We start from the raw sequence: 21,402 nt of genomic DNA on the forward strand, positions 1-21,402 counted from the left end.
GAGGAGAAGGGGACGACAGAGGATGAGATGGCTGGATGGCATCACTGACTCGATGGACATGAGTTTGGGTGATCTCTGGGAGTTGGTGATGGACAGGGAGGCCTGGCATGCTGTGATTCATGGGGTCGCAAAGAGTCGGACAAGTCTAAGCCACTGATCTGATCTGATCTGATCTGACCTTTATCAAGAGGCTCTTTAGTTCCTTTTCACTTTCTGCCCTTAGGGTGGTATCATCTGCATATCTAAGGTTGTTGACATTGCTCCCGGCAATCTTGATTCCAGCTTGTGCTTCCTCCAGCCCAGCATTTCACATGATGTGCTCTGCTTTTAAGTTAAATAAGCAGAGTGACAATCAACAGCCTTGATATACTCCTTCAATAAATGCTTCTAATCATTATTACTGTTACCTTAACTAGCTAGAAGTTAAAAAATATAGGTCTCCCACTCCGCTAAAAAATAAATGAGTTCATTTAGAAAAGACAAAAGTGAAAGAAAGGAAGTAAAGCGAGTAAGGGGGGCGGAAACTGAGTTCTGGACAGGAAAGGTGTGTTTTATTCCTGCATTCAGTGTTTCCCTCACACTTCGCACGGGGACAAGGGAAGCGGGGACCTGAAACTGACTTTATTTTCACAAACGTTAACTGAATATATATTTCTGGAATTAACCTACTGGGTGTAGAAATTGCTCTAGGAATTGACGGAGAAGGGCTGCAGAGGCCCACACCAGGGAGAAAGGGAGGGGCGGGGCACCCTTAGACCCCGCCTCTTCCTGCGGCGCATGAGGATGACGTTGATCTGCGCGCCAGAATTCGAGGAGCTGACGGACGGGGAGAAGTGCTACCACGCGGTAAGGCTGCCGCGCGCGCTCACAAACCCGGATACCCCCTACAAACTGAACCCCGTAGCTACCCATGCCAAGCTTGATTTGGGCGGGCGCAGGATCCCTACCTGGCAGAGCCGCACCCAGCGGAGGCCTGCGTGCTTGCCTTAGTGCAGGCGTCCATTTGCGTTTGTTGGTTCCCCGGCATGGGATCCCCCACGTAAATTCACCCCCTCTCTAACAGTTCATTCAACCAGCGAAATAATCTGTTGGCCTCCAGTTTTATATCAGGTACCATGCTGGTCTTTGGGGAGACAGCCCTGATGTAGACAATCCTGTGTCTGTGCTCTTGGAGCGTCTATTTCACTGGGAACGATAGACGAAAGTCAACTGGTTTAATAATCAAAATGATTTCGGGATGTGATCATTCCTGTGAAGGAACTATGGTAAAGAGAATAACTGAGGCGTCTAACTTTGGAAAGAGTCATAAGGGAAATTCCGTGACGGTTCAGTGATTAAGACTTAGGGCTCTCATTGTCGAGGGCCTTGGTTCAATCCCAGGTCGGGGAACTAGGATCCCACAAGCCTCGGCAAATAAATAAATAAAAATAAAAAATTTTAAAAACCGTTAGCATGGGGTAGAGGCTTAAAAAAGGCAGAATCAAGATCTGGCAGGAGCACCCGTAGCTGAAATGAGATCTGTCCTGGAATTTGTCAGTCTACAAGTTTTTAAAATTTTTTTGGTTGATAAACCGAAAGACTTCCCTGCTGGCTCCAATGGCAAAGAATCTGCCTGCAGTGCAGGAAACCAGGGTTTGATCCCTGGGTCAGGAAGATCCCCTGGAGGAGGGCATTGCTACCCACTTCAGTATTCTTGCTGGGAGAATCCCATGGACAGAGGAGCCTGGTGGGCTGTGGTCCATGGGGTTGCAAAGAGTTGGACTCAACCTAGCATTCACACATCTGGGCTTTCGGCTCGAGCAATAGATTGGATGAGGGTGGTGTTAACTGAGATGGGAAATGGGAACTGAAGTTCTGGAGAACCGATAAATCAAATTTTCTGTTTTGACCAAAGCAGGCTATTTAGTGTTTATGAGACTTCTCCGTGGCAATGTCAACTAAGGATTTGCATGTGTGTGTTTGGAGTTTTCAGGGAGAGTCAGAGTTGAATAAGTGAAGTGAAAGTCACTCAGTCATGTCCGACTCTTTGTAAGGTTATGAAATCTGTTGGCAGATATCAACTCAAATTGTGTAAAATTGTCATTTTTAGTAAAAAATGGTTGAATGATGGCAGTTTCATTGGTTCAGTCTAAGAGATGATATTTAAAGCCACCGGTCTGAATGAAGTCACTTAAGAAGAGCATTTAGAAAGGAGAAAACAAAGGGCAGGGCCTTGGGCACCCACTTTTTAGAGGTGGAGCAGAAGAGTAGGAGCTTCCCTGGTGGCTCAGCTGTAAAGAATCCACCTGCCAGTGCAGGAGATGTGGGTTCAATCCCTGGGTTAGGAAAAATCCCTGGAGAAGGAAATGGCAACCCACCCCAGTGTTGTTGCCTGGGAAATCCATGGACAGAGGAGCCTTGTGGGCTACAGTCCATGAAGTTATAAAGAGTCGGACATGACTGAGCGACTAACAACAACAAGAGTAAGAGCCAGCACAGGTGACTGAGATGGAGCAACCAGAGGTAGAGGAATACCAGGAGAGTGGTGTCAGGAAGCCGAGAGAGGAGAGTGTTTTAAGAAGTAGAGAATGAGTAAGTCATAGCTTCTGAGAGGTTGAATAGGTAAGAAGTTAAGTGACCTGGAGATTGGCAACGTTGCAATCTTCATTCAGTGACCTTGACAGAATAGTCAGATTCAGCCCTGAGTAAGTTAGATTTGAGATACCTGTGAGTTGTCCAAGTGAAGAAGTGAGGCAGTGAGCTTCCCACTTGTTTGTGAAGAGGCTTTGTACACTTGGAAGTGCTGTGTGCGCGTGTGTGAGAGAGAGATCAGAGCTGAATGAATGGTGCGAATCAGAAGCTCTGTGCTCACATAGGAAGGAAGTATCCCTAAGCACTGGAGCAGCGAGGAGGGCTTCAGAGTTGGTGCGACCTGTACTAACCTCAACAAATGGGAACGCTTTGGATAGGATAGAATTAGACATAGACATTCTAGGATGGGGCAAAGGAATGGCAAGGAGGCCAGGCAGTGTTTAGTGAGTGAAGCCAAGGTCCTTTTGAGAAGCAGTGGGATCAGAAGTTGAAAAGTAGTTGGGGATAGACCTGGAGGGTCTTTGACTGTCAGGCTTTGCATTTACCTTGAACAGGGACGTAATATTTTGAAACACTGAAATAGAGGAACTGTCGTTTGACTTTACTGGCCAGCCCAGTCCAGCTCATCCTTTAGGTTTACACTTAGATGCCACTTCCCTTAGGAAGTGTTTCCCACTCCCACCATACTAGGTTTATCCCTTCTTCAGGGGATTCTTCCCAACCCAGGGATCGAACTCAGGTCTCCTGCATTGCAGGCGGATTCTTTACCAGCAGAGCCACCAGGGAAGCCCTTCCCTTAGGAAGTCTTTCCCACTGCCACCGTCCTAGGTTGGTACCCCCAGTCCCTTGACCTTGACCGTACTGGATTGGAAATGTCTGGATGCGTTTATCCCTGAATGCCCCCAATACTTTCCCCCACCCCATCCTTAATGTCTCCAAAGCCTCAGCTGAACTGAACTTGAAACCAGTTCGACAGATAGGCTCTAGTTCATGTTATTTTTTAGGAACCTAACTTGTCTTTCCAGCAACGGACACCTGCAGAGATGTCCTCCGTCCTTCACTTCTATGTCCGCCCCTCTGGCCACGAGAGGGCAGCCTCTGAATACATTCAAAGGAAGCTGCAAAGGGAACTGCCAGAGCTGCAGGGTGTCAAGACCGAGCAGTGCTACAATGTGAACTGGACAGGTTGGGCCAGTTACTGGATTCTTGGGCAAAGTACCAATCGCCAGCGGCAGTGTCCTAACGTCTCCTTGCCCTGTTTCCCTGCAGTGGAGTCCTTCCCGAGCAACAAGGAGATGAAGAAGCTGACATGGCTATTTGGCTGCCCCTTGTTACTGGACGATGTTGCTCAGGAATCCTGGCTTCGTCCTGGCCCCACAGACCTGCTGCTGGAGGTCGGACCCAGGCAAGTGTTTCAGCCTCAAGCAACTTGTTCCATGGTCCAGAGCCCTTCCAAACACTCTGCCACCCCTGCCACTCTCATGCCTCTTCCTCCTCTTGTGATCCTTGGGAGATTTGTTTTCCCTTCACCCCACTCCCCACTTTGAAGACTGAGGCAGCTCCCAGGCATGTTCTGGAAATATAACAAGTTGCATTCCTAGACATTGAAATTGAAACATTTTGATACTGCAGGAACAGTTATGGTTTGATTTGAATGACCTTTGAAAGCACGTTTCTCAGTGCCCAAATCTAAGGCTGGAGGCCAGTGGTATGGGCGGGGATGGGGGTGGGGAGTGGAGGTTGGAGACTAGCTGGACAGCAGTGGGCAGGATCCACCTTCTCAGCTGGGGCTCAGGTCCTAACCATCTGGTCCTAACCAATCTACAGGCTGAACTTTTCCACCCCGACATCCAGCAACATTGTGTCAGTGTGCCAGGCTGCAGGGCTGGGGGCTGTGGACCGCGTGGAGCCAACCCGGCGCTACCTGCTCTCGGTGAGGCAGTAGGCAACCAGGTGGAGATCCAGAGGAGGAAGTGGGCAGGAGATTGGGTCCTGCAATCCAAGGAAATGATGAGAAGCAGGGGGAGCAGTTTCTGATTTGAGGCCTGCCCTATTTGCAGCTTGTTCACTGCTTGAGGCTGCCTGGTCGAGAAGTAAATAGGATGGAAATCCAGCCTGTGCTCCTGTTTCTAATGTGTGCCTGCTGACAGGCACTCATGCCTAGAAGGGGCATCTTTTTCTAATCTGAGCAAAGGTGCTGGAGAGGCTAGCAGTGGGCTGGCTTTGTGTGGCTTGGAGGACCGAGGGTGAACCATTTTGTCCATTCTTCAACCCTGCACCCCTCGCCCTCGCTGTGTGTCTCCACCCCTAGTTTGCCCACCCACCTTCAGCTGACCTGGAGGCCATTGCCCTGGCTACCCTGCATGACCGGATGACAGAGCAGCGCTTCCCCCAGCCCATCCAGAGCTTCTCTTCAGGGTGCATCCCAGCACCCCTGAGCGGCCCAATTGACGTGCTGGCTGAGGGCCGGTCTGCCCTGGAGAAAGCCAACCAGGAGCTAGGTGAGCAGGGGTCCCTGAAGGAAGGCCCAGGCCAGGAGAATAAGGGTGCAGTGTCCCACAACCAGCTTCTCTGGGGGTTGTCTCCTAGGTCTGGCCCTAGACTCCTGGGACCTGGATTTCTACACCAAGCGCTTCCAGGAGCTGCAGCGCAACCCCAGCACTGTGGAAGTCTTCGACTTGGCTCAGTCCAATAGGTGGGGAGGGATGGGGACATTCTGGTGTCTGAGTCTGTGGAGGTTGGAAGATCATAGGGACCCTCCATGGCTCTTTCTTGGCTTAAGAAAGTGAAAGTGTTAGTTACTCAGTCATGTCCAACTCTTGGTGACCCTATGGGCCATAGCCCGCAGGCTCCTCTGTCTGTGGGATTTCCCTGGCAAGAATACTGGAGTGGGTTGCCATGCCCTCCTCCAGGGGATCTTCCTGACCCAGGGACTGAACCCACATCTCTTATGTATCCTGAATTGGCAGGTGGGTTCTTTACCACTAGCACGACTTCTTGGCTTAGGTGCCTCCCTGAGTCTGAGTGCCTGGGTTCCCCATCCATCCAATAGTCTGCATCACATCTTGGTTTTATCTTCACTCGGGATCTGGATAATCCACAGTGACAGGCCATTGGAAGCTTATGACTTTCTGAAATCTGTTTTGACCTGTGGCTGTAACTCTGCCTTTTATGCTGGTGAGGAGAAGAAGTGGCAAGGCCTGAGACATGACCCATGTTTCCGCCCTGCCCTCCCCTCCCCACATCATCTCGTCAGCGAACACAGCCGACACTGGTTCTTCAAGGGTCGACTCCATGTGGATGGACAGGAGCTGCCACACTCGCTGTTTGAGTCCATCATGAGCACCCAGGCGTCCTCCAACCCTAACAACGTCCTCAAGTTCTGTGACAACAGCAGGTGGGTGGTGCCCTTGGCTGGGCACAGGGGACAGGGTGCCCCAGTCTCTAATGGGGTAAGTGCAGATCCCAGCAAGGAAGCCAGGCCCAGAACGATGTGTCCACAGTGCCATCCAGGGGAAAGAAGTCCGATTCTTGCGGCCTAAGGACCCCACACGGCCAAGCTCCTTCCAGCAATGTCAGGGGCTGAGACATGTTGTCTTCACAGCAGAGACACACAACTTCCCTACAGGTGAGCTGAGTACCCAGGAGGGAAGGTGAGATCAGAGTGTAGGGAGGGGCAAAGGTCCCAGCCGCCCTCACCCTGGGGACCAGCAGGTTGGCTGCATGTCCTTATTTTCAGCGGGGTGGTCAGTGGTGGACCTTGCTCTTCAATAGCCATACCTCTCCCTCTCTCTTCACAGGAGTAGCCCCCTTCAGTGGTGCAACCACTGGCACAGGGGGCCGGATCCGAGATGTCCAGTGCACAGGCCGAGGGGCCCACGTGGTGGCTGGCACTGCTGGCTATTGCTTTGGAAACCTGCACATCCCAGGTCTCATCTCTTTGCTCTCTGCCCAGATTCCTCCTCCTGCCAGGCACTGGACACTTTTCTCTCCTAAGTTAAGCAGTCATCATGGGCACCTTTTCTTGGGATAAAGGGCTCTAGAGTAGCTGGCCTTTCTCCAGCCATGGTCATGAGGACAGTACGCCAAGGGAGACCCACGTCTGGCTTTGCAGAACTACAATTTTCTTAAAAAAACAAAAACAAAAAAACAACCTAATACAGAGTTAGACTTTTGACCATCAACTGCCCCCAAAATCCAATTTCTTAGAAAGTGCTAAGAGCTCTGATCCCAAGAGTCAGACTCTTCCTAAAGGGTCCTGGTTCCTCTGACTTCCATCTTTACCATCCATCCCTCTTCCTCTTTCCTTCCCAGGTTACAGTATGCCCTGGGAGGATCCAAGCTTCCAGTATCCAGGAAACTTTGCCCGACCCCTGGAGATTGCCATTGAGGCCAGTAATGGGGCTTCTGACTACGGCAACAAGTTTGGGGAACCAGTGCTTGCTGGTGAGGCTGGAGGGTGTAGGGGACTATTATCCTTGACATGGATATTAATCCCAGAGGCAGGGTGGGGTGTGTGACCCAGTAAGCGCTGAGGAGCCTGGATGACTAGACCCTGTGCCCTCTCCCTGTGACGTCCATGTTCCAGGCTTTGCCCGCTCCTTGGGCCTTCAGCTTCCGGACGGCCAGCGGCGTGAGTGGATCAAGCCCATAATGTTTAGTGGAGGCATTGGGTCCATGGAAGCTGAGCATGTGAGCAAGGAGCCCCCAGAGACAGGTAAGAGCCCCCCACCTCTCTCCAGGTCCCGCCAGCTTTTTCCCCAGCACATGGCTACTGCAGGAGTGGAATCTCAGTGGTTTGTTTTGTATCTCCCGGCTCCTGTCTCTTCTCCACTGGACAGGCTTTTAAGGTAGGGCAGGGCTTTATGCCAGTTGGGCAGGCTCAGTCTGTGAGGCCTCTGTCCTTTCCCCAGTTGACTTCTCCATGGCAGGGGCCCACCCTGCTTAGTCAAGGCAGCCAGTGTTTAATGCAGCACCTCTGTTTTTATCTGCAAGTTCAATTCAGTCAGTCAACGTTTACTGAGGGCCCATTGGGTGCTGAGCACTGTGCTAGGACCTGTGGTGGAATCAAGATAAAGGCTGGGTACCATTTATTGAATGGGTGACCAGTCACGTGGCTCACAATTGAAAAAGCAAAGAAAGGTTTTAGAGTGAAAACGCTGCTCTCCCTGACCTCCAGCCACCCAGTTTCCCTCCCTAGAGATAAGCAATGTTAATTGGTCATTCTTGTACCCTGCCAGAAGTACTTCCTGCATACATAAACAGACCCATGTATATATTTGCCTCCTCTGTTAAAACAACTAGCATGTGTACACTCTTTTTTTTGGTTGTGCCACACGGCTTATGCGATTTAGTTTTCCAAAGACGGATTGAACCCCAGGCCCCAGAAGTGAGAACGTAGAGTCCTAACCACTGGACTGCCAGGGAATTCCCCACCTATTTTTTTAATAACCATTTTATTGAGATATAATTCATGTACCATAAAGTGTACCCTTTAAAGTGTATAAGTCAGTGTTTTTAGTATATTCACAAAGTTGTGCCTTAAGCACTAATTCTGGAACATTTTCGTCACCCCCAGAAAGAAACCCTGTATTCACAAGCAGTCACTCCCCACGCTCCTCCTTTTGGCCTCTGGGAACCTGTAATCTATTTTCTATCTCGAAAGATGTCCCCGTTATAAATGTGTTTGGCCTCTTTCACTTAACATGATGTCTTTATTCGTATTGTAGTATGTATCAGTACTTCATTCCTTTTCATGACTGAATAATATTAATATTCTATTATGTACCTATAACACATTTTCTTTATCCACTTATCAGTTGGTTGACAAGTGGGTTATTTCTGCTTTTTGGCTAATTATGAATAATGCTGCTGTAAACAATTGTGTACAAGTTTTATTTTGTATTTATGTTGTTATTTTTCAAGTATGTAACTAGGAGTGGACTTGCTAGGTCTCATGATAACTGTACTCAGTCTTTTAAAAAAAACCTACCACACTGTTTTCCAAAGCAGATGCACCATTTTACATTCCCCTCAGCAGTGTGTGAGGGTTCCAGTTTCTCTAGATTCTCATCAACACTTTGTTATTATCTGTCTCTTTGATTACAACCATCAGAATGCATATGAAGTATCAATAGTATCTCATGGTGGTTTGGGTTTGCATTTCCCTAAGGACGCATGATGTTAAGCATCTTTCCATATGTTGGTTGACTATTCCTATGTCTTCCTTGGAGAAATATCTGTTGAGACCCTTTGCTCACTTTTAAATTGGATTATTTGCCTTTTTTATGGAGTTCTAAGAGTTCTTTGTACAGGTAGATACATGATTTGCAAGTATTCTCTCCCATTCTGTGGGTTGTCTTTTTACTTTTTTCATGGTGTCCCCTGAATCACAAATGTTTTAAATTTTGGTAAATATAGTTTATTTTTGTTTTGTGGCTTTTGGCTTACAGTGCCATGACTAAGAAACCATTGCTGAGTCAAGGTCACCTGGATTGACTTCTATATTCTCTTGTAATACTTTCTAGCTTTTATCTCCTACATTTAGGTCTCTGAAGCATTTTGAAGTTTGTATATGGTATGAAGTAGGGATCCAATTTCCTTATTTGACATGTGGATATCCAGTTGTTCTAACAACCCTTTTTGAAAAAAACCTTTTAGCTCTGTGGTAAGTTTAAAAGCAGAAAGTATGAGTCCTTTGATATAGTTCTTTTTCAAGATTGTCATGGCTTTGTTCTAGGTCTCTCAGATTTCTGTATAAATTTTAGGGTCAGCTCATCCATTTCTTTGAAAAAGGTGGCTGATTGTATTGGCTTGAAGATCACTTTGGGGAGTATTGCCATCGTAACAATATTGTCTTCCACTCTATAAACATCAGATCTTTTTCAATTTATTTAGGCCTACTAAGGTATTTCATGATTTTCAGTGTATAAGTCTTATATTTCTATTAAGTTTATTCCTAACTATTTTTTTCTTACTGATGGGGTTCTAAGTGGGTAGGTATACATCTGTACTTTGCTTTTTTTCAGCTTAGCAATATGCTTGGAAATCATTTCCTACTGATGAAATCATTTTACTTCATTATTTCATATGTAATTTTCTTTTGCAGTGAAGCTAAAACTTAGTTTTTCACTGTATGGCTTATACCATAATTTATTTAACCAGTTCTCTGTCATTCAGTTCAGTTCAATCACTCAGTTGTGTCCGACTCTTTGCAACCCCATGAACTGCAGAACGCCAGGCCTCCCTGTCCATCACCAACTCCCGGAGTTCACCCAAACTCATGTCCATCGAGTCGGTGATGCCATCCAGCCATCTCATTCTCTGTTGTCCCCTTCTCCTCCTGCCTCCAATCCTTCCCAGCATCAGGGTCTTTTCCAATGAGTCAAATCTTCGCATGAGGTGGCCAAAGTATTGGAGTTTCAGCTTCAGCATCAGTCCTTCCATTGAACACCTGGGACTGATCTCCTTTAGGATGGATTGGTTGGATCTCCTTGCAGTCCAAGGAACTCTCAAGAGTCTTCTCCAACACCACACTTCAAAAGCATCAATTCTTCGGTGCTCAGCTTTCTTCACAGTCCAACTCTCACATCCATACATGACCACTGGAAAAACCATAGCCTTGACTAGACGGACCTTTCTTGGCAAAGTAATGTCTCTGCTTTTGAATATGCTGTCTAGGTTGGTTATAACTTTCCTTCCAAGGAGTAAGTGTCTTTTAATTTCATGGCTGCAGTCACCACCTGCAGTGATTTTGGAGCCCCAAAAAATAAAGTCTGACACTGTTTCCACTGTTTCCCCATCTATTTCCCATGAAGTGATGGGACCAGATGCCATGATGTTAGGTTTCTGAATGTTGAGCTTTGAGCCAATTTTTTCACTCTTCTCTTTCTCTTTCATCAAGAGGCTCTTTAGTTCTTTGCTTTCTGGCATAAGGGTGGTGTCATCTGCATATCTGAGGTTATTGATATTTCTCCCGGCAGTCTTGATTCCAGCTTGTGCTTCCTCCAGCCCAGCGTTTCTCATGATGTACTCTGCATATAAGTTAAATAAACAGGATGACAACATACAGCCTTGATGTACTCCTTTTCCTATTTGGAACCCAGTCTGTTTTTCCATGTCCAGTTCTAACTGTTGCCTCCTGACCTGCATATCTCTGTCATTAGCATGTAGATTATTTCTTGTGTTTGGTAACACAAATAATGCTATTGTTTAAGTTTGTTCATTGGCTATTTTGCGCATGTGAATAATCTGGAGGGTAAATTCCTTGGAGTGTATTTAACTCAATGAATGTTGACAGATACCTCTAATGTTGGCTGCCCTTTATCCTCACACTGCTTTGTACTTGTACTAACTGTCGTTCCCTAAGTGCTCTGATTCAGCCCTCCTTCCTCGCAGGCATGGATGTCGTGAAGGTTGGCGGTCCTGTCTACAGGATTGGAGTTGGGGGCGGAGCTGCTTCGTCTGTGCAGGTAAGTGGGAATAGCCCAGATGCCAACTCCATGATCTTTCAGGGCCCCATGCATGGGTGAGGCGTGAGCTCCCAGCCCCCTGAACTGAGCATGCTGTCTATATCTATCCCCCCAGGTGCAAGGAGACAACGCCAGTGACCTGGATTTTGGGGCTGTGCAGCGGGGAGACCCAGAGATGGAGCAGAAGATGAACCGTGTGATCCGGGCTTGTGTGGAGGCCCCTGGGGGAAACCCCATCTGCAGCCTCCATGACCAGGGTGCTGGTGGCAATGGTGAGAAAGGGGGTTGGGACAAGGGACTGGGCCTACCTGGTCTCTGCTTGGTTCAATTTAGGGAGAGGCTCAGCAGTTGGTTTAGGTTGAGGATCTGTAATCAACCTGACAGCTCAGGGTCCCATTCTCCACCCACTACACATTCTGAACAGGCCCAGGGTTGAGGGTGGGAGCCTGCTACCGTGGGATAGTTGGTGGATAGGGTGCAGCAGCGGTTCAAACAGGGATGCACAGAATTAAGGGCTCTTTGGGAGGCTGGGAATGGCCTTTTGTTTGCCCGGTGCCTACCGCGGCCATGTGAGCACCTCTCCCGGGAACGCCCCCACCAGGCAATGTCCTGAAGGAGCTGAGTGACCCGGCTGGAGCCATCATTCACACCAGCTGCTTCCAGGTAGGTCGTCCTCTGTGAAATCTGCCCGCCTCCCTGCCCGTGCCAGTCCCAGCAACCCCACCCATCTTCCCCTCACTCCCAGCAAGATCGTAAGACTTCGGAGCAACCGCTGTCCCTTCTTTTTCGTCCTCCCTCATGGATGTGCAGCTGGGGGACCCAACCCTGAATGCCCTGGAAATCTGGGGGGCCGAGTACCAGGAGTCGAACGCACTTCTGCTGAGGCCCTCTGACCGGGACTTCCTGAGTTGTGTCAGCACCCGGGAACGCTGCCCAGTCTGCTTTGTGGGCACCATCACTGGAGACAGGAGAGTGAGTTGGCCCAGGGAGGCAGCAGTGGATGCTGTAGGTGGACTTGAGCTGCCGGGGCCCAGGAAAGAGAGGAACACAGGGGAGCCGTGGGGAATAGCATGTAGGCTGTGGGGGCGGGGTTTAGGGGGTGCTCAATAGGAGAAGCCAGATGGGGTGGAAAGAGCACTTCTGCCCTGCTTTCCAGAAGAGTTCACTCCCTGCTGGTGGTCATAGCCTCAGCCCCTCTGGGTGGTGTCCCTCTGGTCTACAGATAGTGCTGGTGGATGATCGGGAGTGGCCTATGGGCACAGGTGGCCAGGTGGATGCGCCCCCCACTCCTCCCCCAACCCCTGTGGACCTGGACCTGGACTGGGTGCTGGGCAAGATGCCCCAGAAGGTACGTGGGGGCAGGAGGCATCTCCCTTCCCTGGCCCGGCCCCACCCTCTGCCCCACACGTGCCTTGTCACCTGTATGCCCAGCGCTCCGCCCCGGTGCTCACACCCCTGTTGGTCTGTGTCGCAGGAGTTCTTCCTCCAGAGGAGTCTCCCCTTGCTGCAGCCTCTGACCCTGCCCCCAGGGCTGAGCGTGCGCCAGGCTCTGGCGCGGGTCCTCAGGCTGCCTGCCGTGGCCAGCAAGCGCTACCTCACCAACAAGGTCCTCCCTGCACCCTGCTCCACCCCCTTAGCCCTCTGCGCCCCTCCCTCTGCTTGCCCACCCCAGGAACGGCTGTGGGGGTCCATCAGGGAGGGAGAAGGGTCAGGACAGAAGCCTCGCCCCCTGCTGCCACCCCCGTCTTGCATGTTCAGGGTGAGCCAGGCCACCCTCTAGTCCGTGAGCCTCTGGCCAGCTCCCCCCGGTTCCTCAGGTGGACCGTTCTGTGGGCGGCCTGGTGGCCCAGCAGCAGTGTGTGGGACCCCTGCAGACCCCTCTGGCAGATGTGGCGGTTGTGGCACTGAGTCACCAGGAGCTTGTAGGGGCCGCCACAGCCCTGGGAGAGCAGCCAGTCAAGAGCCTGCTGGACCCGAAGGTTGCCGCCCGGCTGGCTGTGGCCGAAGCCCTCACCAACCTGGTATTTGCTCTGGTCACCGACCTCCAGGTGAGTCCCCTGCGGCTTCTGGCCTGGAACTCCAGGCCTGTGGGACACAACCACGTTCACCATCCACTTAACTGCTGGCCTCCAGCGTCCCTACACCATGCTCTCTCTCTAATGCAAGTCTGCACTTCCCAGGATGTGAAATGCAGCGGGAACTGGATGTGGGCAGCCAAGCTCCCAGGGGAGGGTGCAGCTCTAGCTGACGCCTGTGAGGCTATGGTGGCAGTGATGGCGGCCCTGGGTGTAGCGGTAGACGGTGGCAAGGACTCCCTCAGCATGGCTGCCCGGGTTGGCTCTGAAACCGTGCGGGCTCCTGGTGAGGTCTGGGTGCCAGGGGGCAAGGGGCAGGCCTGTGGGCTCGGACTCCCCCTCACATGCTTATGCCTTGCTCTGCAGGGTCACTGGTCATCTCAGCCTATGCTGTCTGTTCAGACATTACAGCCACTGTGACCCCAGACCTCAAGCATCCTGGGGGGAGAGGTATGGTTTCTTCCCCCTCCTTCATGGGTTCTGTATTCACAGCTCAATCCTTTGTTTGGGGTCTGCTTAATGAGTACTCAGGTCGTCTCAGCACTGGGGCTGTGGTGCCTTCCGGGGCTGATGATTGGGGTGTCTTACCACATCCTGGGAGCCTCAGTGACCCTGCATGGCAGAACGGGTTCTTCTGAGCCATTGGTCTCCCCTCTGCCATCCCTCTTCTCCCAGGCCACCTGCTCTACGTGCCTCTGAGTCCTGGGCAGCACCGGCTGGGGGGCACAGCTCTGGCTCAGTGCTTCTCCCAGCTTGGCGAGCAGCCTCCCGACCTGGATGTTCCTGAGAACTTGGTGCGAGCCTTCAGCATCACCCAGGGGCTGCTGAAAGGTGAGTGGGGCTCTGGGGGAGATGGTCCTTGTGGCTGACATGGGAAAACAGGCAGTCATCAGCTGAACCTGTGAGAGTGGGGCAAGAGGGACCCAATCCCTTTCTCTCTGGTTCTCTGCTGTAAGCCCACATTCTCACACTTGCCCTCTCCTGACTGTCCAGAAATGGGGGTGGGGCCGCCAGGTTTGGGTCTCAACACTGCTAAGCATTTTTCTCCTTCCTCCAGACCGCCTCCTCTGCTCAGGCCATGATGTCAGTGATGGAGGTCTCATCACTTGCCTGCTAGAGATGGCCTTTGCTGGGAATTGTGGGATAGAGGTGGACATCCCTGCACCTGGGGTCGATGGTGAGGTCTAGATTCGAGCAGGTCTGCCTGTCCCCATCCTATGGACCCTGTGTCCCTCATTTAAAGACTGGAGTGTCCCCAACTCCTTCCCTCCCGGGTCTCCTTTTGTCTTTTCTGATCACTGAGCCAGGTGACATTTCTGTTCCTAACTGCACCCCTCTGAGAGAGCCTCACCCCACCCCGATCCCTGCCTTTGTTCATACTTATCCCCCGACTCCACCTCTGAGTCCCTGCCAGTACCCCAGTCACCTTGATGCCCCTGTACTCTCCCAGCCCTGCCTGTGCTGTTCGCCGAGGAGCCAGGCCTGGTGCTGGAGGTGCAGGAGCCAGACCTCGCCCAAGTGCTGATGCGTTACCGGAATGCTGGCCTCCACTGCCTAGAGCTGGGTCTCACAGGCGACACGGGGCCCCACGCCATGGTGAGGAAGTGAAGAGTGGCAGGCCTGCACAGGGCGGGTCTTGGTTCGCCTCTGCCAGCCTTGGAGGCACCCAAGGTGGACATCCTGAAAGATTTGCGCCCCCTACCCAGGTCCGCGTGTCGGTGAACAGGACGGTGGTTCTGGAGGAACCTGTTGGGCAGCTACGAGCCCTCTGGGAGGAAACCAGTTTCCAGTTGGACCGGCTACAGGCAAAACCACACTGTGTGGCCCAGGAAGAGCAAGGGCTGAGGGAGCGGGCAGGGCCCACCTTCTGCCTGCCGCCTACCTTCCCCAGAGCTTCCGTGCCTTGTGAGCCTGGTGAGGGAGTGTGTGCAGAGGCTTGGCTTCCCTGGCACTGTGGGCCTTGGGGAGGAGCCTGAAGCCTGGATGTGGGGTCCTGCCCTGGACAAGATGTCTAGGGGGCTGGGGTGCAGAGGTAGCCCTCTGACCCAAGGACACTCCTGCTCCTCCCCCAGGTGGTCCTGCCCCCCGAGTCGCCATCATTCGGGAAGAGGGCAGTAATGGAGACCGGGAGATGGCAGATGCCTTCCACTTGGCTGGATTTGAGGTGAGCGGGGTGCCTGGTGGGGCCGGGGCTGGACTCAGGCCATGGGCCTTCTGATGCCTCCCTTCCCCCTCCTGCCAGGTGTGGGATGTAACCATGCAGGACCTGTGCTCTGGAGCCATCGGGCTGGACACGTTCCGCGGTGTGGCCTTCGTAGGCGGCTTCAGCTACGCGGACGTCCTGGGCTCTGCCAAAGGTGGGCGTGGGGCCTCTGCCCACCCCCTCCCCACATCTTCCTAAGAGCTTCCTTAGCCCTCTTCCCTGCCTGAGAACTGGCCTCTCACCTCCGCGAGGCCAGCCAGGAGCCAGCAAAGGCCTGCAGGTAGCTTAATGAGGCCGGAGGCTGAGTGCCGCCCTGTCAGACACAGCAGCTGCCACTCAGCATGGCTAGGGCTTTCTGTTTTTCAAGAGAAGCCCAAAAGTCCCAGTTAAATGTTAGGCGACTAAATAAAAAATTTTGAAAATGCTCTGCTGGCTAAACAGAAAGCTGGTCCTGGGCCATCTCGGGCCCAGGAGTTGGCAACACCTGTTTCAAGCAGGTAAACCTTCCCTGGTGTTTGCCAAGAGCTCCTCAGAATGGGGGAGATCCTGGGCGAGTGTTAACAGGGCACGCTAGGACAGAAAGATGACAGTCCCCTTTCACTCCAGGTCTCACCCCAGCTTCCTGTTCCCTCCTAGGCTGGGCAGCTGCTGTGACCTTTAACCCGCAGGCCGGGGCTGAGATGAAGCGCTTCCGCCAGCGGCCAGACACCTTCAGCCTGGGCGTGTGTAACGGCTGTCAGCTGCTGGCCCTGCTGGGCTGGGTGGGAGGCAGTTCTAGTGAGGAGGTAGTGGAGATGTGCCAGGAGTCCTGGCCGGCCCGGCCCGGTCTCCTGCTACGCCACAACCTGTCTGGGCGCTTTGAGTCGCGCTGGGCTAGTGTGCGCGTGGGGCCCGGGCCAGCCCTGATGCTGCGAGGGATGGAAGGCGCGGTGCTGCCCGTGTGGAGCGCTCACGGGGAAGGTCAGGCTCCGGGAAGGCTGGGGTGGGGAAGCCTGAAGGCTGGGGTAGGGGGAGGGCATGAGGGAGCTTGCTCTTACATCTCTTGTCCCTGCTTCATCACAGGTTACATGGCATTTTCTTCTCCAGAACTCCAAGCCCAGATGGAGGCCAGGGGCTTAGCTCCACTGCACTGGGCAGATGATGATGGGAACCCCACGGAACAGTACCCCCTGAATCCCAACGGCTCCCCAGGGGGTGTCGCTGGCATCTGCTCCCCCGATGGCCGCCACTTGGCCCTCATGCCTCACCCGGAGCGGTCTGTGAGGCCTTGGCAGTGGGCCTGGCGACCTCCTCCATTTGACACTCTAACCACCTCCCCGTGGCTTCAGCTCTTCATCAATGCCCGGAATTGGACCCAGGAATGCAGCTGCTAAACAGGCCGGAAGGCTACCCTGGGCCCCGTGGTTCGTACCCAGGGTATCTTTAGAAGTACGTCATCAGTTCAGTTAAGTTCAGTCGCTCAGTCGTGTCTGACTCTTTGCAACCCCATGAACCGCAGCACGCCAGGCCTCCCTGTCCATCACCAACTCCTAGAGTTTACCCAAACTCATGTCCATTGAGTCGGTGATGCCATCCAATCATCTCATCCTCTGTCGTCCCCTTCTCCTCCTGCCTTCAATCTTTCCCAACATCAGGGTCTTTTCAAATCAGTCAGCTCTTCGCATCAGGTAGCCAAACTATTGCAGTTTCAGCTTCAACATCAGTCCTTCCAGTGAAGCCCAGGACTGATTTCCTTTAGGATGGACTGATTGGATCTCCTTGCAGTCCAAGAGACTCTCAAGAGTCTTCTCCAACACCACAGTTCAAGAGCATCAATTCTTCGGTGCTCAGCTTTCTTCACAGTCCAACTCTCACATCCATACGTGACCACTGGAAAAACCATAGCCTTGACTAGACGGACCTTTCTTGGCAAAGTAATGTCTCTGTTTTTTAATATGCTGTTTAGTTTGGTCATAACTTTCCTTCCAAGGAGTAAGCATCTTTTAATTTCATGGCTGCAGTCACCACCTGCAGTGATTTTGGAGCCCCAAAAAATAAAGTCTGACACTGTTTCCACTGTTTCCCCATCTATTTCCTATGAAGTGATGGGACTGGATGCCATGATCTTAGTTTTCTGAATGTTGAGCTTTAAGCCAACTTTTTCATTCTCTTTCACTTTCATCAAGAGGCCCTTTAGTTCTTCACTTTCTGCCATAAGGGTGGTGTCATCTGCATATCTGAGGTTATTGATATTTCTTCCGGCAATCTTGATTCCAGCTTGTGCTTCTTCCAGCCCAGCGTTTCTCATGATGTACTCTGAATATTAGTTAAATAAGCAGGGTGACAATATACAACCTTGATGTACTCCTTTTCCTATTTGGAACCAGTCTGTTCCATGTCCAGTTCTAACTGTTGCTTCCTGACCTGCATACAGGTTTCTCAAGAGGCAGGTCAGGTGGTCTGGTATTCCCATCTCTTTCAGAATTTTCCAGTTTATTGTGATCCACACAGTCAAAGGCTTTGGCATAGTCAATAAAGCAGAAATAGATGTTTTTCTGGAACTCTCTTGCTTTTTCGATGATCCAGCGGATGTTGGCAATTTGATCTCTGGTTCCTCTGCCTTTTCTAAAACCACCTTGAACATCTGGAAGTTCACGGTTCAGTATTGCTGAAGCCTGGCTTGGAGAATTTTGAGCATTACTTGACTAGCGTGTGAGATGAGTGCAATTGTGTGGTAGTTTGGGCATTCTTTGGCATTGCCTTTCTTAGGGATTGGAATGAAAACTGACCTTTTCCAGTCCTGTGGCCACTGCTGAGTTTTCCAAATTTGCTGGCATATTGAGTGCAGCACTTTCACAGCATCAAGTACCTCTTATTATTCCCAAATGTGTCTTGAACAGACAAGGACCAAAATGCCAAAAAAAGACCTCAGCTAATTTTATTAATCTGCCTCCCTTTGTCTTAGGATGTTGGATCTGTTTTCAGTCCTGTTTTTGATGGGCCCAGGAAGCAGCATGGGCTTCAGAGAAAGAGCCTGCCTGGGAAGTTAGGATGCATGCAGGCTGGGGGTTTCCCTTGCCCCACTTCACTGCACCACGTCACTCGTGTCACTTATCTGGGTTTGGAGGGTAAATCCTGTGTCCCATCCCCCTATCATCAGGGTTTAAGGGGATGGGGGTGGACAAAAGCATACAAGTCAGGACCTGGGCCTTCTCATCTGAAAGACAGCTGAAGCTTTCTTTTTAAATGGATTCTTTTTAAATGCAGCACTGTGCTAAGTGGTAACAGACTTTGGCAGCCTCTCTGATAGTGTTTCCAGCTGTGTCATAGGGGTTGCCCTGGTGCTGGCCTCTGAATTCAGTACCCCTGATTTTTGCTTCTAATTTAGCAGCTCCCTTCCTGACAGAAGTGGTCAGCACTCTTATCCCCAGCACTGAGCCTTTAATATTCATTTCTTCATTCATTCCATTCATGTTCGATGATTTGCAACAGTGCCAAACACTGTCAGTGCTGCCAGGGACCTTATAGTCCAACAAGATCTGTATGTGGTGTGTATGTATACACACCAGACTATTAGAGCTGCAAGAAAGAAGGAAATCCTGCCATTTGCAACAACATGGATGGACCTCAACGGCATGAAGCTAAGTGAATAAGAGAAACAAGTCCTGTATGATCTCACATGTAGAATCTAAAAGAAGCTGAACTCATGGAAACAGGCTAGAATGGTGGGTGGGGGGAAAGGGAATGTTGGTCAAAGGGTACAAACTTCTAGATTACTTGATGAGTAACCTCTGGGGGTCTAATGTACAGCATGTTGATTGCAGTTAATAACTGTTGTGTACCTGAAAGTTGCTGCAAGAGTAAATCTTAAAGATAGTGATGTAGATATGCATGTGCATGCTAAGTCACTTCAGTCATTTCTGACTCTCTGACCCTGTGGACTAACCCACCAGGCTCCTCTGTCCATGGGATCCTCCAGGCAAGAATACTGGAGTGGGTTGCCATGCCATCCTCCAGGGGATCTTCTCGACCCAGGGATTGAACTTTCGTCTCTTGTCTCCAGCATTGGCAGGCGAGTTCTTTATCATTATTGCCACCTGGGGAGTCCAGTGTGAGGTGTGGTGGTAATCATTTGCTAGTGTGTCAAGTCAATACATTGTACACCTTAAACTCACATAATGTGATGTCAATCATATCTCAATAAAACAAAAAAATACCAGTATATGGCACCTACCATGAACCAAGCATATGCTAGGCATTTATATGTATCTAAATTATTTTTCATAAGAGTTCAGCAAGGTACTTGATAGCCCCCTCCCCCCTTTTTAAAACAAAGGAAGAATTAAGGTTAAATAAATTGCAACATCTACTTCCTACTGTCCTAAAGTCACATTTCCGGGAGGCAGCATTGTCAGGACTTCTTGCTGACAACCATCCTTGCTTCCTTTGTCCAGAGAAGTGTATGTGGAAGTTTCTCATGACTGCTGTGACTGTCCTGTTATACAGCTCCCTAAGTAGCTCACCATCTTGGAAATTTCTCTGAGGGAATTCTTTGGTGGTCCATGAGAGCAGGAACTCCCTTTCTGCCCTCCACTGTATCCAACACCTAGCACAAGGCCTGTCACCTACATGGTGCTCAATAAATATATATTGAACAAATGAATAAATAATGTTAAAATTAGTTAAGGTTGATGACATTTTTTCCCTTAATAGAAGAGTGAACTTAATGAACTGGGCTTATGGGTGGTTTTGTTTTGCAAGCCTTCAATCATTTCCCCTTTTTACTTCCTTTCTCCAAAGTTGCAAGCTTTTGTCATTGTGTCAGATGAAGGACAGCATATGCATGTGTTGGGGCAGATGGAGGGGTGGGTAGAGAGATGGGGAGAACCAGTAAGTCTTGTCTCTCTTAATTTAACATCTGCCTGGCAGCCAACAGCCCCCTTCAGTTTCACAGAAAAAGCACTAAACTGAGTGTGTGTCTGATATGTGTTAAATGAGGGTTCCAGGGGGTCCAGGCAAAAAGAGGGGGTTGTGTGTGCAGAGGTCCAGATGGGACCCTCCCAGAGAGGGGTTCCAGGCAGTTGTGAGTCTATGGGAGGAGGACATCTCCAGCAGTTGAGCCTTCAGAGGCCCCAGGACCCCATACGATGTATTTATTTCTCCAGCACTTGCTGCATTCAGAACGCTGGGGCAGAAATCAAAGAAATCTTCAGCCTGTCGTTAGGCACTTGGGGGCAGCAGATAGCCAGAAGGTAGAGTCTGGGGCACTGCTGTGGTGGGGCCTGGGTTAGACACCTATCTCAGGCTTCAGGAAAGACCTTCCTGTGTGAGTAGCTCAGTACCAGCCACTATGGGCCGGTACTTGCTCCAGGTACTTTGCATGCTCCAGGCAGAAACAGTGATGGTCAGGACTAGGGTGGTGGTGGTGGGTAGAATCACCAGGAACTAGATGTGAAGGAAAGATAGGGCAGTTGATGATGAAGTGCAGATTCTTCGCTTGGACCACTGGGTAGGCAATAACTTCATTAACTATAGATGAAGATGGTGCATGCATGGGAGGAAAATGATGTGCTTTGCTTAGGACTGTTGAGTTTGAGGTGTCAGGGGGACACATGTTTCCACTGCAGGGGGCGTGGGTTTGACCCCTGGTCAGGGAACTAAGATCCTGCATGCCACATGGGTGGCACAGCCAAAACAACAACAACAAGAGATCTGGGATAGAGATGGAGATGAAGGTTTGGGAGGCACTGGTCTATGTGTGGGGAAGGTTATTTGGGAGCAGTGAGGAGAGCCTGGGAACATTGAAGGGACTGGCAGAAAAAGAGGAGGCTGAGAAGGAATGGCATCACTAACCTCACAGCCTAATCAACTGGCTTCCCACTGCCTATGTCACTGGAGCATCCTGGGATGCCCCTGGGAAGGTATCCAGGGCAACAGAAGGGACTAGGGAGTCATCCTGTTCTCCTTACCACTGAGTCCTAGCTCTGCTGACCCTGTCTTCACAGCAAGGCGAACTCCTCTCACTCCTAGATCGTTTCCCTAAGTAGTACAGACAGCCCTCCCCACTCCCAAACACCACATCTGGGGAAGGTGACAAGGAAAT

The 21,402-nt window shown here is 50.8% G+C and overlaps 1 protein-coding gene across 4 annotated transcripts; it reads left to right on the top strand.

Moving 5' to 3' along the window:
* Window positions 1-693: 693 nt before the first annotated feature.
* Window positions 694-19,539, top strand: PFAS (phosphoribosylformylglycinamidine synthase). Of its 4 annotated transcripts, XR_011467947.1 has the most exons (29): window positions 694-846; window positions 3,597-3,756; window positions 3,841-3,976; window positions 4,399-4,504; window positions 4,883-5,072; window positions 5,161-5,266; window positions 5,828-5,968; window positions 6,075-6,199; window positions 6,372-6,500; window positions 6,886-7,017; window positions 7,160-7,288; window positions 10,969-11,042; window positions 11,158-11,314; window positions 11,644-11,705; window positions 11,853-12,014; window positions 12,265-12,390; window positions 12,517-12,648; window positions 12,860-13,090; window positions 13,223-13,403; window positions 13,484-13,567; window positions 13,793-13,948; window positions 14,175-14,294; window positions 14,568-14,713; window positions 14,824-15,031; window positions 15,190-15,281; window positions 15,360-15,474; window positions 15,957-16,280; window positions 16,383-16,748; window positions 19,253-19,539. XR_011467947.1 is itself a non-coding variant. In XM_070389449.1 (28 exons), the coding sequence occupies exons 1-28, from the start codon at window positions 778-780 to the stop codon at window positions 16,691-16,693; spliced, it is 4,104 nt and encodes a 1,367-aa protein (XP_070245550.1). In that variant the 5' UTR covers window positions 694-777; the 3' UTR covers window positions 16,694-19,539. The 4 variants fall into 4 exon arrangements, 3 of the variants coding, with proteins under 3 accessions (XP_070245550.1, XP_070245551.1, XP_070245552.1); XM_070389449.1 differs by having other exon boundaries at window positions 16,383-19,539; XM_070389450.1 differs by having other exon boundaries at window positions 14,824-15,022; window positions 16,383-19,539.
* Window positions 19,540-21,402: the final 1,863 nt, after the last annotated feature.

Source organism: Bos mutus, chromosome 19 (assembly GCF_027580195.1).
Source record: "Bos mutus isolate GX-2022 chromosome 19, NWIPB_WYAK_1.1, whole genome shotgun sequence".
NCBI classification, from domain to species: domain Eukaryota; kingdom Metazoa; phylum Chordata; class Mammalia; order Artiodactyla; family Bovidae; genus Bos; species Bos mutus.